At 42.4% G+C, this 18,416-nt stretch overlaps 1 protein-coding gene across 1 annotated transcript in view; it reads right to left on the reverse strand.

Annotated features, from left to right (window-relative positions):
- Positions 1–18,416, reverse strand: part of ric8b (RIC8 guanine nucleotide exchange factor B) — a 75,346-nt gene that overhangs the window by 25,667 nt on the left and 31,263 nt on the right. The window contains exons 3-5 of the mRNA XM_038780250.1: positions 17,682–18,290; positions 13,313–13,407; positions 7,157–7,307 (exon numbers count right to left, since the gene is read on the reverse strand). Of these exons, the coding sequence (XP_038636178.1) occupies positions 7,157–7,307; positions 13,313–13,407; positions 17,682–18,290 (855 nt within the window). The remainder of the gene's footprint in view (positions 1–7,156; positions 7,308–13,312; positions 13,408–17,681; positions 18,291–18,416) is intronic.

An 18,416-nucleotide genomic window follows, 5' to 3' on the forward strand; every position in this document is an offset into this window, starting at 1 on the left:
GGACCTATTTTCCTGAACTTCCACCTTCCACTGGAGAGCTCTCTGTTTTGTTACCAACCTTGGCACCTCGGTCTCGAGCAAGGTGGTCAGATGACTCTGGTCGGTGGCCACTTTCTCCATGTCCTGCACTGTCACTTCCCGGGTCTCCAGTCTCCGTTCCGTTCTTTCCAACGCCTCTTTGATTGTGCAAGAGCAGTTTCTCTGGCTGACAGGAGTTCCTTCTTTATAGAACTTTTGGAGCTATATTGAAAGAAGCTCCAGCCACTGCTCCAGTGTGTGGGCCGGTGTTTGCGCTGGTGATCCTGCTCAGTCTGCCATTCTTGCTCCACATGTCTCCTCGCTCCGAGATCTGGATCTTCCTCTCCTGACTTTTACTATTACTACTATTTTTTCCAGTGCGTGGCTGGTTCAAAGGAATTTCCTTGGGTATTCGTGAGTTTGGGGTGAGGTTGAGGGGGGGGGGGGGGGGGGGGGGGGTTACTTTGGCATCTGATTTACAGGTTAAAAGGGCCTAAATGAAGTTCCCAAGGGAGAGACACCTTTCATGCGACTGCTCAGCACATCGCCACCACCGGAAGTTCATTCCCCTGGATTATTAACAATCTGTGTACTGTATCAGTTTAAAAGAGGGAATAGGGGAAAAAGTCAATAGTCTAAATATGTTGGTTCTGGTCCCAGAATTCAGCAAGTGCAAGCTGAAAAATGCCCAATAATTAATGAATCCAGTTGTATATTTTCATTTGAATGCCGAAAATACTCAGGTAGGTCTGCAGCATCTGTGAAGGAGGGAAACAAAGTTACAATTTCTGGTTAGTGACCTTTCATAGTCTATACTTTTTAATCAGCTTCTCGAAATATGCAGCGTTTGTTCACAGGTTGGACACGGTAAAATTTATCCTATTCACACACTTTCCTGCTGGAAATAACCTGCAAAATAGTATTGGGGAGCAATAACTTAATCCACAATCATATAGCACAGAAAGAGGTTATTTGACACATATTGTCTTTGAATTAATCCCATACACTTCCCTTTTCCCATAACCCTTCATATTTTCCCTTTTCAAGCATTTAGCCAATCTCTTTTTGAAAGTTACTATTGAATCTGCTTATGCACCCTTTCAGGCTGTGCATCTTAGATGATAACAGCTCTGTGCATTAAAAATCACTTGAAACCTCTTCTTTGCCATTTAGTGAAATGAAAAAATGAAAATGAAAATCGCTTATTGTCACGAGTAGGCTTCAAATGAAGTTACTGTGAAAAGCCCCTTGTCGTCACATTCCGGCAACTGTTCGGAAAGGCTGGTACGGGAATCGAACCGTGCTGCTGGCCTGCCTTGGTCTGCTTTCAAAGACAGCAATTTAGCTCTGTGCTAAACAGCCCCTACTAGTGACATTAGAGCTAGTCCTCCCACTGTAGTAGCTATTTCCATGCGAGCTGTTGCAGAGGTTGAGGGAAAGAGAGTTTTTAAAAAAAGCTTTTTATTCTCATTTTCATCAAATAAACAAAAGAGAAAGTAAATATAATAACAATACCCCAAATAAAAGCAACACCCCCCTCAATATACAGACCGAAACATCCAGGTGAAAAAAAAATCAATCAATAAACAGTGTAATCAAAAACAACAATAATGCAGCCACCCCTCCCGCCCACTTCCACCCACTAATGTTCGATGGCAACCAATTCTTGAAAATGCATAACAGTCCCCATTAATTGTGGAACCCTTCCCTCATCCCTCCTCAAAGAATCATAGAATTTACAGTGCAGGAGGCCATTTGGCCCATCGAGTCTGCACCGGCTCTTGGAAAGAGCACCCCCTACTCGCCCACACCTCCACCCTATCTGCATAACCCAGTAACCCCACCCAACACTAAGGGCAATTTATCATGGCCAATCCACCTAACCTGCACATCTTTGGACTGTGGGAGGAAACAGGAGCACCTGGAGGAAACCCACGCAGACACAGGGAGAATGTGCAGACTCCGCACAGACAGTGACCCAGCTGGGAATCGAACCTGGGACCCTGGAGCTGTGAAGCAATTGTGCTAACCACTATACTACTGTGCTGCCCAATCAGCTCAAACTTCACCTTCTCAAAAGTCAGAAATTCTAGTAGATCCCCTCGTCAAGCCAAGGCACAGGGAGCAGAAGCTGACCACCCCCCGCTGCCACCCCCCCTCCCCTGGGCAATCAGCAAGGCGAAAGCTAAAACATCTGTCCAACACCCCGAAAATGGCTTCTAGGGGCTCTGGTTCCGGGTTCACATGCACTGCACCCGAGATGACCTTAACAACCTCCCTCCAATTCTTCTGCAGCTTCGGGCAGGACCAAATCATATCTGTATGGTTTGCGTGGCCCCTCCCACAACGCTCACATACATCCTCCACTCCCTCAAATACTCCCTCAAAGAGTCAGCTCATCCTTGCCCTTGTGAGGTGCACCCTATACACGACCTTCAGCTGTATCAGTCCCAACCTCGCGCATTAGGTTGAGGCGTTCACCCTCACATCACAGTCTTCCATAGCCTCCCCCAACTCTTCCTCCCACTTGGCTATCGCTCCATGAATACCCCGTCCTTCCCCAAAATCCTCCCGTAGATTATTGACATCCCCCCTTCTCCATTCCCCCTGCTGTCAATACCTGTTCCAACAATGAGGGAAAGGGCGCTATCGGGAAGCTCTGAACCTCCTTCTCAGAGCTGCAGATATCTAAACCCTTCTCCTTGCCCCAGTCCATATTTAACCCCCAACTCTTCCAACCTCGCAAAACGTCTTTTAATTCCCTAATCCCCCTCTCTTTCCATCTCCAAAACCTCCCATCCAGCCTCCCTGGCTCAAATCTGTGATTCCCCCTGATCGGCATCTCCCCTGTCCCAGCCCCCAGCTTAAAATGCTGTCTGAACTGTCTCCAAATATTCAGTGTTGCTCCCAGAGTACTTGCCTGGGGCCATCAGGAGCAGCGCTGTTGTCAGCACCCTCAACCCCGACCCCCTGCACAGACCCTCCTCCATTCCCTCCCTCCAACCCAACTCCTCCCTCCTCCTCCCAGTCCCGCGCTACCTGCACCCCCAAATATTGGAAGCGGGTTGCCGCCCTGCGAAATGGTAGCTCTACCATTCCCGCCCCCACTCCCAGCCGGGACACCACAAAACATTCACTCATTTCCAGGTTCAATTTATATACTGAAAAAGACCCAAAGCTTCGGGGAAGTTCCTTGTTCCCGACCGACACACTTGGCTCCAATATATAGAACGATAAATCGTCCGTGTACAGAGACACCCTATGTCCCACCCCCCCGTATTATTCCCTTCCACAATCCCGACCTCCTTAAAGCGATGGCCAAAGGCTCTATCACTAATGCAAATAGCAGAGGTGACATAGGACATCCCTGCCTGGTCCTCTGGTGCAGAGCAAAGTACCCAAAACTCGTTGTTTGTGTGGACACTCGCCATCGGTTCCTTATATAATTGCCGTACCCACTCCGTAAATCTTGGCCTGATCCCAAAACTTTCAAGAACCGCCATCAAATACCCCCTTTCTCCTTGATCAAATGCCTTTGCCGCGTCTAGCGCAACCACCACCTCCGTCTCCTTCCCCTCAGCCAGCGTCATGATTACATTTCATAACCTCCTAATATTTGAGAATAGCTGCCTTCCTTTCACGAACCCTGTCTGGTCTTCTCCTATCACCTACTGCAGGTACACCTCCAACCTAGCCACCGGCCCCTTTGCGTCAACATTCAGTAGCGACATAGGCCTGTACGACCCACACTCTGTCGGATCCTTATTTTTCTTTAACAGCAAGGAGATCGAGGCCTGCCCCAATGTTTGTGGTAGCACCCCACTTCCCTATCGCCTCCTCAAACATCCCCATCATCACCGGCGCAAATTTGTCCTTACATTTCTTGGAATACTCCACTGGGACCCCAGCTGGCCCTGCCACCTTCACCAAGTGAGCTCGGCTGTGACCGCACCAAATTCCAATCCCCTCCCGTTATTAGCTTGTGCGAATTCAGGTCCGGAATGACCACAAGCACCTTCCTCACAAATCCTGCATCATCCCAGTTAGGGTCATACACACTTGCCAATGCCACCAACCTCGCATCCCAGGCCCCCGTTACTATCACATATCTACCCCCCTGGTCCGCCACCACCTTTTCTATCTGGAACCTCACTCACTTATCCACCAAAACCGCTACCCCCGAGCCCTACTGTCGAATCCGGAGTGAAATATTTGGCTCACCCAGCCCTTCCAGAGCCTCATCTGGACTTTCACCTTCAGATGAGTCTCCTGTAACATGACAACATCGGCCTTTAAGCTTTTTAGGTGAGGAAACACCCTCAAACTTTTCACTGCCCCCCCCCCCCCCCCACACCAAACCCCTTACGTTCCACGTAACTATCCTGACCAGGGATCTCTCATTCTCACCCCCCTCCCCCACCCCCCATCATCATAACTCCAGGACCTACCCACTGAGCTTGGCCTGCCCCATTCCTTTGTTGCCATCAAACCCCTCCCCCCTCCCAGAATCCTCCCATCTGGCAAAGAGAATTTCAGACTAATGGCCCTCAGTGAAAAAAATTCTCTTCTTCTCCATATGAATTTAAATTTTTGTAGCTGGTATAGTGAGGGAGCAAACCACCCTCTCAGTTGAAGCAATGTACATGCTGAGCTTCATGCAGGCTGGGTTTCCTTGAGCCGTACAGGGCAGAAAAGGCCCATTGAGTCTACACCAATAAAACTAAACTAAACCTACACTAATCCTATTTTGCAGCACTTGGCCCATAGCCTTGAATGTTATGATATTTCAAGTGCTCATCCATGTACTTTTTAATGGTTGTGAGGTTTCCCGCATCTACTACCCTCTCAGGCATTGCATTCCAGACTCCCACTACCCTCTGAGTGAAAGGTTTCCCTCAAATCCCCTCTAAACCTCCTGCTCCTCACCTTAAAATGATGTGCCTTATTGTTGGATATTTCAACTAAGGGGAGGAGCTGCTTCCTATCCACGCTGTCCATGCCCCTCAAATTTATACACCTCAATCAGGTCCTCCTGCCGCCTTCTCTGTTTGAAAGAAAACCTGTGCCTATCCAGCCTCTCCTCATAGCTCAAATGCTCCAGCCCAGGCAACATCCTGGTGAATCACCTCTGCACCCTCTCCAGTGCAGTCACATCCTTCTGTTCCTGAATTTGTACCTGGCTGGGGACGGGGAACAAAAAGAACTAAGATTTTATTTATTCCCCCCCCCTTCCTTCTTTCCTTCCGCTCCCTTGAAATTTCTCCTGGAGAATCAGGTGAAGGAGGAGTGGAGGTGAAGAACAAACTGGATTGGAGAATCCAGTCCACATATCAGCTGGATGCCAGTTTTGACAAAAGGGGCAGCAATCTGAAACGTTAACAATTTCTCTTTCCGCAGACTCGAGTGTTCCAGCATTTTCTGTTTTCACTTTCGGCCAACAGCTGAATTGGCTCTGTACATTGTGGAAGCTAACAGAAAAATGGGAGGAAATTATTGTCCCAACAAAACTGCAGTCTCAGGAAAAGGTTAATCTCAACTGTGGTCAGCAACCTGGAGTACCATTTACTTTGAGAAGTCTACTCAACTGTGTGATAACTAAGGCACTGTAAGGTGCTTGGATTTAACCTGTAACTTAAGAAAGCACATGCAACCAAAATTACATATTTGTAACATTACCAACATCCTATCATCAGCAGGAAAAAGCTGCCAAGCAATTTGTAATATTTACAATGAAATACAAGTTGATTCATAATGTTGTGTCACAGGGATAGAATTGATTTCGGCTGGGATCACTAAATGGTAAATCGGCAGAGAATTGCCTCAGTTCATCCCAGAGCATGTTCCAAAGTCTGAGAGACATAATTCTTCCCGACTGACAATCGACATCAACAGAAAAGAAAACCAAAGTCTATATAAAACGGGTTGCTGATTTACTACCACACTGTACAGGACGAGAGTAAAACCTCTCCCATTCCCAATATCACACAGGGTCTTTAAGTGAAGCGGTGTTGCAGACTAGGAGATAATCGAGCCGAGTCACGCAAGATGTCACCACTGGAAAGTATTCATTCTGTCATTTTCATATCTTTCCCCATAAATAACTCCCCATGTCCCAGACAGAGAGGTTGCTCCCCTGGTGGAGGAATCTAGAACATGGGAGACAAAGCCTCAGGATAAGGAGTTGATGATCATTTAAAACCGAGATGGGGATAAATGTCTTCATCCATTTTCATACGGAATGACGGAGTAGGCTTAGGGCCTACTCCTGCTCCTCTTTCTTAGGATTGTCATTTATAGTGAGAATTTCCAATGAAAGTTTGTCACGGCCCTCCTGCCATTGGTGGCAATGTACTTACACATGAGGGTGTGAATACAACATGGTATGCTTCCTATTATATGAGAGCCATGATGTGGAGATGCCGGCGTTGGACTGGGGTGAGCACAGTAAGAAGTCTTACAACATTAGGTTAAAGTCCAACAGATTTGTTTCCAATCACTAGATTTCGGAGCACTGCTCCAAACTCAGGTGAATGAAGAGATATGTTCCGTAAACATATATATGGACAAAGTCAATAATGCAAGACGATATTTTGAATGTGAGTCTTTGCAGGTAATTAAATCTTTACAGGTCCAGACAGAGCAACTGGAGAGAGAGATAATCACAGGTTAGAGAGGTGTGAATTGTCTCATTGACTTTGTCCATATATAGGTTTCTGGAACCCAGCTCTTCATTCACCTGAGGAAGGAGCAGTGCTCCGAATGCTAGTGATTTGAAACAAACCTGTTGGACTTTAACCTGGTGTTGTAAGACTTCTTATTATATGAGAGGATTACAGGCATTTATAATGGAAAACATTAATGGAAATCATGCACAGACGTAAGATTAGAGACAGATGAAAGCAAACTACTCACTATATCCTTACTGAACCCAAATAAATGTTTGCTACAATTAATGATACCAGCCAAGAAAAACATTTACAAGTTCAAAGCAACAACAACAAAAAATGGCTCCTGGTTGATTGAAGACTTTAGCATACATTGTGTCTTAATCTAACTGGTGGAATCTCTCAGCACCAGTGTAACATTACTCTCAACCACACTGACATATTTGCTGTAAAAAAAAAGAATATAGTCTTACTCTGTCTATTCTCTTCTCCAGGAACCCCAGCAAAACCTCAATTGCATCCATCTTCTTCCCATTGTAATCGACTGTTCCATATTTGATGTTGGGGCTGAAGAGGAGATCCAGGCCCAACACTGGAATGTTGCTCAAAAGATTGATTGTGTGGCTGAAGAAAGAAGATTAGAATCGTCAGTGTCCCCTTGGATTTACTTCATAATAATTAAAAATACAACAAGATGAAACAAACTAAAATCTCAGTTCACGTGTACAGCCCATGCAGCGAGAACGGGAAAACTGATCCACAATTTACGCATTCCCATTTTAATCAAATGGAAATGATGAAAGTAGACCTTTCTGCAGTACACTGCTGTTGGTAAAGCCATTCCAGAACTCTGATCTGCACCAGTATAATTTTCTTACCCTCACTGGATGTAAACATAAGTCTTTCTTATGCCATGCGTAAAATCTCAGCCATAATCTCGTCACTATAAAGAACAGGCAGATAAAGATCCAGGAATCATTCAAAATGGATAAAACTCTTCGCATTTGCATGCTATCAGCAGCACAAATAAATGCACTTCCTTTCACCATTAACTGGAATTGTGGCTTCTCACAGCTGTGTTCAACACGATGGTGTCATCTTCTAAATTTAGGATTGTACATATTCTCCTCCGATCTTCCCAAAATAACAGTGAATAACTATTTGCACCTGCAGAGCCTCAATTCTGATCACAATCATTAGTTTAGCACCTGCAATTTGCCATAAAGCAACACACTGAAGATATTTGAAGCACATTGATTGTTTTAAACAAACTCACATGTCCACAAAATCAATACCTTAATTGTTTCGACAGCATTCCCAATCAACGGGGAAAAAACCCGCTCTGAATCCATATTCTACACCTGACTACCGTATTCGAACTCTGTATTCCATCTCCCATCAAAGTGCTTTGCACTCAAACCATGCTTTGGATAGTCCACAAGTAAAACTAGTACTGATAACATCACGAAGGATTATTACAAAGTTGACCCCAGGCAAAATTACAAAGTCACAATTGTATTTTCATGCTGAAATATGACTTGGTAGACCAGTTTAACATGGCAGACATTACAAGTTGATGAACACAACTGGGTATGAAGATGCAGACAGCCTGCTGCCACACTTTTCTCAAAAGACAATAAGTTCCAACACCAGGGCTACAGGTGCAAATACACAACAGAAGTGTTATTCCAATTCCTGGCTTAAACAAGCTCTCACAAACAGCTGTACAATGTAGTCCAAGTTCTCCGTAGCTCTTACCCAATGCTATCTCCAGTAACTCCTCTGGAAGGAATTTGTCTGATCTTCTAAATGTTTTGTTCATTTTCTGATCTTTTAAACTAGCAGAGGTTGAGGTGTCTGATCCTGAGCCTGCCTCCTTGCAATTCCTGAGTGTGCATATTTCACTGTTTTCTGCTGTGAGGTCCCCTTTCATGCAGTAATATGCAAAGGAGTTCCTCCAACACCTTTAAACTTAATTTTATGGATCACTGTGTTTCAGTTATTCTTTTCAGTAATAGATGCCTGACTTTCAGATCTCTGTCACTCGACTGACAGTTTTATTTGCAGAAAAGAGTATGAAATTCCTTAGCTTCCACCAAGTCTGCCACCATACATAGGTCGACACAAAGCCATTAGCATTCTTCCCCTAGGAGGTAGAAATGCACACTGGTATTGAGCATATATTAGCCCTTATTGCACCCTACAGAGCCCATTAATCATCCTTGGATGACACTCACCCCCTTAGCTCTCAGCCCCCTCCTGACCAATGCACTGAATAAAGCTCTTGGCACTTCTTGTCACTTCTCATAACCCGTCCACAATGTGCACAAACTGACACAGATCAGTCAGCTGGTTACATTCAACTCAGTTTAACAACTCTGTTTTCAAGCATTCCAAAAGAGGGAGCTTCTGACTTGCAGTTCTCCTAGGCCTGCAAAAGATTAAATCCAGTTAATTACAGATTGAGAACCATTCAATCTGTCTTGTGCATGTTGAATTAAAAGTGGACCCAATTTGCTATTATTACATATTTACTGTTCTGTTAACCCCAGATCCTGTGATGCAACAATTCTTCACAATGGTAATCGAAATCAAGCAACTAGTGAGCTGAATTACAAGAGAAAAGTGAGCACGAATTGAAAAGTTTCTTAAATCCCTGATTCTATATTCCCCAGGAATCATGATCCAGGTCCAATACAGACAGGAGCAAAACAATTCTTTGTTGTTTATTTGTTGCTTAAAACATTCAATCTGAATTGCAATTTTATTAAAATAAAAATAAAATATACTGTTTTTAATTGTATTCAATTCCACTGCTACTTTACTGTGTAAAAGAAACAAGAAAGTCGATCCTCTGGTGTACACAGCAGCTGAAAAGATTTACAAGTTAAAGTACATTAGGAGATATTAATTACATTTCACTAGTTTAGCATTCCATGGTCCTGACAGGCAATGAATTTGCAAGTCAGAGTTTGCAAGACTATTCACGGTTTCAGCACAGATAGTGTGTGTAGTAGTGCAGGAGACTGAATGAAATGAGCAAGGAAAGTTCAAAGGAGAAGGGGTCACGTAAAGAAAAGAGAAAGCTTACATTGAAGAGTTCAATCGATGGCCAGCTTTCCGCTGGATCAATTTTAGGACTAAGACAGAAATGCTTTGGGAACTTGCCTAGTTATCGGAGCAGTATACGACTCTTGGGCTTAGGCTTCCAGGAAAGAAAAATAGGTAGGTCAAGAATGTTGATAAATGGAGGACAAAAATATAAGATTTCCTCTGGCTACTCCTAAAAAGAGGGAGAAAAACATAATAAGCACGAGTCTGTTTTACAAGCATTCCGACACTTAAAAACGAGTGAAAACAAAGCTTAGATGTGACAGTGCGATGGGCTCTCCACTCTCCCATAAAGTTGTGAAACTTGGAACCTGATAAACTGCCAAGAAAGAAAACTAGATACCTTTGTTACCAGTTGTGACTGGAGGATTCTAGACATATAGTAGTGGGATTTTACACTGAAGTACGAAAACGCTTAGGACAGCCTCCAGTTTTATTCATCATCTGTAAAAGATGGCTCAGCTGGTTTGGACATGTCATCCAACTTCCATCATTGCGGACAGCCCATCAGGTCACACAGTGAGCTCCGACCTAGTGACCCAAGAGGAACACGGTGCCAGGCTGTCAGTAAAAATCTCCAGCTAGTCAACAGATACCGAAATGACGCAAGAACATTGGCTGTGGTCAGAGAGAATGGAGTGCTTTGTCTGCCTCATTCGTCTCTAGATGTGGGAGATACTAAGTTAACTATTGCAATCATATTAGGATCCAGGAGAAAATATAGGCAGGAGGGATAACTGGAGGTATCTGTTGGTTAGAGATTCAGGGTACTAGAGGAAAGGCCTATATCGAACATTCTTTAAAGACATTTCCTTTTCCAGTCTTCAGTGGGACAATGATGCAGAAGTTCAGTCATTGAGAAAACTGAAGCGTGTCAGCATGGAGACTGCACAATCTGAAGAAAGTTCATGTGAAAGAGCGGTTGAAGAGTGGAACTTATGAAGGAACAATTTGCGGGAAAGAGGACAGAGTCCCAAGAAACACTAAAATCAACAGATTCAGAGGATTGGCAGCAACTATAATAGAGGCAAACAATAAATGGAAATAAGAAATGGTGGCTGGAGTAGAACATGCAATTCCTTGATCCTGCTCCATGAAGAGTCAGCACTAAAGATCCTACAGTGTTATCTTTTAGAAGTGCAAGGTGCGAGGTTCTATTCAAGGATGTCGAAATTGCCAAGACAATAACAGATGATTCATCAGCAGGTTTGTAGAGGCGTGTAGTAAAAGGTGAAAAAAAACCCAGCATAAGTCTCATGTCAAAAGCCATACTGGCAATCATGGATCAGGCCAATATTTGATGAATAATCTGAGCTGGACAGCAGTTTGTAGAACGTTAGAAAACTCAGGGAAAACTCCCACATGAATATTTCTGCATTTCTAAATGGCAATAGTTGGGAAGCTGGGAGAGAATGTTCTTTCTTCAGGTTACAGTGAATACATCTACATTTCCAAAGAGAAGGAAATATAGACAGAATGAGTTATTGAAGTGAAGTTTGGAGGTACACTTGTTGAGTGTTGTGAGAAAGATAACAATAGACCAGTTGCGGAATTCTCCGCCAGCAGGGTTTCCCAATGGCGTGGGGTGCCCACAATGGGAAATCCCATTGGCGGCTGCCGGAATAGAGGATCCCATCGCCAGTGGGGGCACGCCGCACAGGAAAACATGGCTGGTGGACCAGAGAATCCCGCCCAGAAGTTTTATTGAACTCCCGAACAGAAGATTAGAGAGAAATTAATGGAAGGCTCGCAAGTGGTACACATGATTAATATGCGTTACTGCTAGGTTTACCTCTTATATTTCGTGAACATGCATATGTTCTTACTTGTCAGATTGAAGGAGCAACTTACTGGGTGACCACCCAGTCAACTGGAAAAGCTGTAGCTATAAATGTTAGTTTAAACACTAGTGAACAGAGGCAAATTGTGACTTAATTCTCCTTGTTTGGTGATAAAACTAGATGCGTCATTGCAAGAAATCATTTTTAGGGAATTTGATTTGGCATGGTGAACATCACTGGTTCTCCACTTTTATCCCAGTGACCCCAATGCTGATAATGAGGGGTCCTGTATTATCACATGCAAGACTGGAAGTCTAATCCATACCTGATGCTTGTAGCACATTGCAATGTGAACAGAAAAATCAGAAATTAAAATATTTATTTTAATTATTTTTCCTGTTTGGATGGGACGACTTCAGCTTATTTTCTCTCATCTTTGAGATGCTACTTTTACAAAGCGGTCTCCTGGCAGTGGGGAATAAAGGGTAGGCAACAGACTTTCCATAGCCTCTAGTTCCCTGGGCATCCCTCCATCAGCGATGTCATGGAGGTGATGGTGTAAACTACTTGACCAGACTGGGTACGGGTCACGTGTACCCTTAATTAGAAAGACATCAGTGAAGCAGTCAAATTTTTATAACAGTGGTCACTCATGTTTCCAGTCCACAAGTTACAAGTTTAATTTTATATTTTTTCTTCACAATCAGTGGTCAGTCTCCAAACCATTCTATTGCGGCACGTTCTACAGAAGGCGTGTTTATTTAATTGTTCGCCATTTATAATATGGGTGGCATTTTTAGCACGTAACTATTGTTAATTACCGCTGTTGCTTTACAGTGTCAATGTTAATGCCATACCTTTGTACAAAATTTATCACAATGTTGATGCCACACTTTTGTACAAAAAAAAGCTGCAACAACTCAAGACTTCCTGCCAGATCACAGAGGATACATCAAGTCTGTCTGTGACAAACTGCTATGCCCGCCTCATTTCAGTGAAATGCCCCCACAAAGTACACAAATAAAACAAGTTCACGTCTCTGCGCTACCCAGACGCACCGCAAGAGCAGACTGTTTTAACTTAATGGCGAGTTATTTTATGCAAACTCTTCACAGGATGCAAAGGTATCAGGCAATTTTGACTAAATGGCTCCCAAGTGCAGAGGCAGCTTGCGACTGCCTTGGTTTTGAGAGTAAAATGTGAATTATTAAAATACAGCCCTATTACAGCTTATGAGATTCTAAAATCTCCATTGAAGAGGCAGTTTTCTTTGCATCTCTCAACTTACTAAAGATACAGTCAAGTAACAACTTCAACAGATCAGGACCATGATCAGAAACTTGGAAGATTGTCAAAAAAAATCCAACTGCTTCACTAATATCCCTCAGTGAAGGGAACCTTGAACACAGGACACGGTTAGTATCTTTGCAAGTTCTACAAACAATTGAAAGTAGGCAATAAACGCCAGGATCATCCACATCCTGAAAAAAATTTAAATTAAACCTTGAGCAAGTTTTTTAAAAATTACATTGTTTTCTGATTCCTTCTGCCAGGTAACAGCTGTGGCGACTTAAGATGCAGTGAACTGTATGCTGGTTTTAAGCCTCTTCCTGACTATATCAATGGACTCCAAGGCAAAAGTCTGAAGTAATTATTTTTCACACCAGCTGATCACATAAGATGGGGACAGGGACAGGTGAAGGAAAGAGAGGCCACTGTTCTAAGAAATGAACTCACCTGTGAAATTCTTCAGTTTTGTCTTCAGTCTGGGTCTTCAGTAGCAAGCAGTGGCAGAGAATAGCAGAAAGGTTTCTGTACTGATGGACGTCATCCTGACCAAACAAAATTAAGTGTTACTAAAATAAGCCTTTCACTAGAAAGTAAAGCTTGGATATATAGTGAGTGATCCTTTATATATATATAGCCAGCGGAAATGGCATCAGAATACAGTAAGATTTTAGCTCAATTTTATTCCCAATCTCACTCACTTGCTCTTTCACACACACCTGCACACAGTTGCTCTCTTTTTTCCCCAAATGATTCATTCTCAGGATGTGGGCATCACAAGTATTTATTGCTCATCCTTATTTGTGCTGGCTGTAGCAGTTTTACACAAAGATGCGATGACATTGATATAGGAGTACAGTTACACACTGGTCCAGACTGGTTAAAGATGGCAAGTTCCTTGTATAATAAATTATAAAGGATAAAATTGATGAATTGACAGCACAGATAGAACAAAATGTGAAATCTGATCGGCATTACAGAGACATGGCTGCAGGATGACAAAGACTGGGATCTGAATATTCAAGATTACATAATATTTAGGAAGGACAGGAAGCTAGGAAAAGTTGGAGGGGTAGCTCTGTTAATTAAGGGTGACATATGGTACGATAGAGATGTTAGTTCTGGAGATCGAGATGTAGAATCAGTTTGGGTAGAGATGAGAAACAGTAAAGGTAAGAAGTCGCTTATGGAAGTGGTTTAAAGGCCCCTAACAATAACCACACTGTAGGTCAGGGTATACAGGAAGAAATAATAGGAGCCTGTGAGAAAGGTACACCAATAATCATGGGTGATTGGGTAATTATGATAGATTAAATAAAGCAGATTGGCAAAGGTAGCCAGGATGATGAGTTCATAGTGTTTTCTGGACAGTTTCTTAGAGGAGCACATTCCAACAGAAACCAGACAGCAGGCTATACTAGACCTGGTAACATGCAATGAGACAGCATTAATTAATGGCCTCATAGTGAAGGTTACCCTTGGTAACAATGATCATAATATGATTGAATTTCACATTCAGTTTTCAGGAGAGAAGTGTGGAACTAAGACTAGTGTTTAAACCTAATAAGGGCAATTATGAGCGCATGAAGACAGAGCTGGCTAAAATAAACTAAGGTCAGTAGTGATGTAATGGCAGATATTTAAGGAGATATTTCAGAATACTTAGAAAGGATACATTCCAGTGAGAAAGAAAGATTAAGGGAAGGCTGCACCATTTGTAGCTAACTAAAGTGATGGACAGTGTCAGATTTAAAGAAAAAGCAAAACATTATGTAAAGATGAGTGGCAGGTCTGAAGTTTGTACTATAAAGAACAGCAAAGAATGATTAAAAGATTAATAAGAAGGGAGAAATTAGAGTACAAGAGGAAGCCAGCCAAAAATATAAAAACCAGATAGCAGGCATTTGAAAAGAAAAAAAAAGTGGGTGTTGGTCCTCCAGAGTCTGAGAATGGAGTATTAATGATGGAAAATAAGGAAATGGCAGATGAATTCAACAGATATTTTGCATCTGTCTTCACTGATAAATAACATCCCATAAATAATTGTGAATCAGGAGGTGAAAGGGAGGAACTTAAAACAATTACAATCACCAGGAATAGGATGCTAAGAAAATTATTAGAACTAAAAGCTGACATGTCCCCAGGTCCTGATAGACTTCATCTTAAGAGTCTTTTAAAAAGTGGCTGGTGAAATAGTAGATGAGTTGGTTTTAATTTTTTTTAATTCCCTAAATTTTGGAAAGGGCCCATCAAATTGGAAAATAATGAATATGACCTCTCTATTCAAGGAAGGAAGGAGACAGAAAGCAAGAAACTACCGGTCAGTTAGCTTAACATCGGTCATAAACTGTTGGAATCTATTATCAAGACGGTTACATTAGGGCACTTAGAAAGTATCAATGCAATCAAGAAGAGTAATGATAATTTTGTGAAAGGGAAATCACGTTTGACTACTTTATTGGAGTTGTTTGACAGGTAATAAGCAACATGGATAAAGGGGAACCTGTGGATGTGATTTACAGACGGCATTTGGCAAGGTGCCACATCAAAAGTTACCACGCAAATGATGAACTTGTGGTTTAAGGGCTAACATATTATAGAATCATAGACTCTGTACAGTGCAGAAGGAGACCATTCAGCCCATCAAATCTGCACTAGCTTACTGAAAGAGCATTCTGCCTAACCCCACTCCTGTAACCTTGCACATTCTTTATTTTCAGATAGCAATCCAATTCCCTTTTGAATTAATAGAATAGAGCTTTATTAAAATTGGTATTTGGCTTCACCTCCAGAATAACATATAATTATAGTCATTAGTTAGAAGCAGTAAATATTTCATGTATATCTACCTACATTCATGCATACATAACAAACATCCATAGCATTTAATAAGCATATGACACTGGAACAAAAGATTTCTTGCACAGATTTTCTCTAGTAATAGAATTTCTAAGCCTTCAAAATTGATGATACAAGAGTGAGAGGGATCACTGATGATGGCCTGGGCTTTCCTCTTAACTGTGTTGTTAAATAAATTATCAAGCTCTGTCTGTTATCTACCAATTATTTTATCTGCAGTGTTGACAATTCTGACCAGCTTACTTTTGCATTTCACACTCAGGTAATCGACTAGGCTGTCATGTTGAATGTTAAAATATTCTCTACCAGACCTTTGTATACCTTCTCTAAGACATCTTGACTCACTCCAAACCCTTTCCGTTTTTGAATTAAAAACAGACGATGACTAGCCTTTATAAAGATACAGTCCGTATCTCTGTGAAGCTTAGTTTCTGGTCTTTATATATCCCTAGATACTTGAAACACTCTTCAACCTCTACCGATTGATCATTATGATAACGATATCCATATATATGCAGGCCATTTCTATATAAAGTAGCTCATTAGATTTATTTACATTGATTTGCAGCACACTCAATTGACACCATTTGTGAAGGGTGGCAACATGTTCAAAGTAATTTCCTTCAGTTGTCACTTGAACCTGCCTCCTTTCAGGAAGTTCGTTCCGGACTCCAACCACAAGGCGAAAACAATCTTCCTCTTATCACGCCCACTATTTTGAATCTGTGCCCTCTAATTCTTGATGTACTCTTGAGAGAGGACAATTTATCACTATGCCGCTATCTCTCAGGATCCCAAATATCTCTATGAAGTCTTCTCTCAGCCTTCTTTCTCCCCCCCCCCCCCCAAAGGAAAAATGAATAGTTAATTTAAAAACAATTTTAATGATTAAAAATAATTAGCACGGATAGAAGATTAGTTAGCTAATAGAAAGCACAGAACAGAGATAAATAGGTCTTCTTTTGTGTTGGCAAGATGTGACAAGTGGAGTACCACAAGGATCAGTGCTGAGATCTCAAATGTATATAAGTTGAATGAAGAGAGCAAATGTGAGCTTGCTAAATCTGATGATGATGCAAAGATAAGTAGGAAAGTAAGTTATGAAGAGGGCATAAGGATTCTGCATAGAGCGTAGATAAGTTAAGTGAGTGGACAAAATTTGGCTGATGGGAGTATAAATGTGGGAAAATGTGAACTTGTCCACTTTGGCAGGAAGAATAGAAAAGCAGCATATTACCTAAATAGGGCCAGATTGTAGAACTGAGGTGGTTCAAAGGGATCTTGATGCCCTGGTACATGAATCACAAAAATTAGTATGCGGGCGCAGAAAGTGATACGGCAAATGGAATGTTGTCGAGAAATAGAACATAAAAATAGGGATGTTTTGTCACAGTTGTACAGGGCATTGGGGAGGCCACATTTGGAGTACCATATACAGTTTTGGTCTCCTTATTTAACAAAGGATTTAAATGTGTTAGAAGTAGTTCCGAGAAGGTTGATTCCATTGAGACCTGGGATGGGTGGATGCGATTATGTTATGAGGAAAGGCTGGGAAGGTTGGGCCTATATCCTTTGGAGATTAGAAGAGTGAGAAGTGAGCTTATTGGAACATACAAGGTCCTCTGGAGATCTGACAAGGTGAAAGCTGAAAAAATGTTTCTTGTGGGAGAGACTAGAACTTGGGGGGGGGGGGGGGGCGGGGGGGGGGGGGGGTTTAAACGGAGTCTTCCATTTAAGACAAAGAGAAGGAATTTTTTTCTTCAGAGGGTTGTGAATCTTTGGAATTAATGAGGCGCAATGCCCACTCAGCTCCAATACTGAGACTATTATAGAGTTTATTGTACCTCAACTTAATAAGATCCTCAGAGGGGAACACAAGATAATCTCTCAAACATCTGTTCTCTTGTCTGAATGTCTGTGCACAACATCATGAAGTATTAGATAAGTATGGGCAACTTACTTCGTCGGTTTTCTTCTGGCTGCTGTCATAGGTGACGTTAAAGAGAGCTTTTAGTGCCTCCATGGCAAAATCTGCCTTCTCTTTAGACAAGGGAGGACGTCTGCATTCTACGGCCACCACATACTTATCTGACCACTTGATGTCCAGTGTATTCTCCAGGATGTCGGTCAGCAACAGGAGCCCCTGTTCTTCCTTTAGCTGAGCCCTGCTGTCCATCTTCAATGCTGACAGCAGGAAAAGGAGGCGCAAGTCAAAGAACTTAATCTCATGAGGCAGGTTTTTGTCACTGTGCATCTTTAAGCGTTCACAAACTCCGACGGCAAGCTTAAAGTCCACACTAAGTTGCTGTGCCGTCTCACTGTTGAATACAATGTTGCACAGACATTTTAAAGCCTCAACTATAACACTAAAATTGGGCATCTCCGGCATTGAACTTTGCGCATACTCCAATCCAGCCAGCTTCATTAGGGCCAGTATTGCTGGCCTGGTCGTCAAAGGAGCCAAAACCTTCTTGTCCCTGGAAAGAATACGGATCGTTTCTAAACAGGTGGCTTGGCAGGATGGTCCCAGGTCTTTCTGCAGCACTTTCAGCAATTCGTCACATATTTTCTGTCAACCATAAAATGACAGGCAGTTAGAAATTGTCTGCAATGGTTAAACATTAGATTTCAGAACCAAAACCTGAAATGGTCACGACTGTGTCAGGAAAATGATTGACATTTTGATAAGGCATTC

This window comes from Scyliorhinus canicula, chromosome 20, assembly GCF_902713615.1.
Source record: "Scyliorhinus canicula chromosome 20, sScyCan1.1, whole genome shotgun sequence".
Taxonomy (NCBI): Eukaryota; Metazoa; Chordata; class Chondrichthyes; order Carcharhiniformes; family Scyliorhinidae; genus Scyliorhinus; species Scyliorhinus canicula.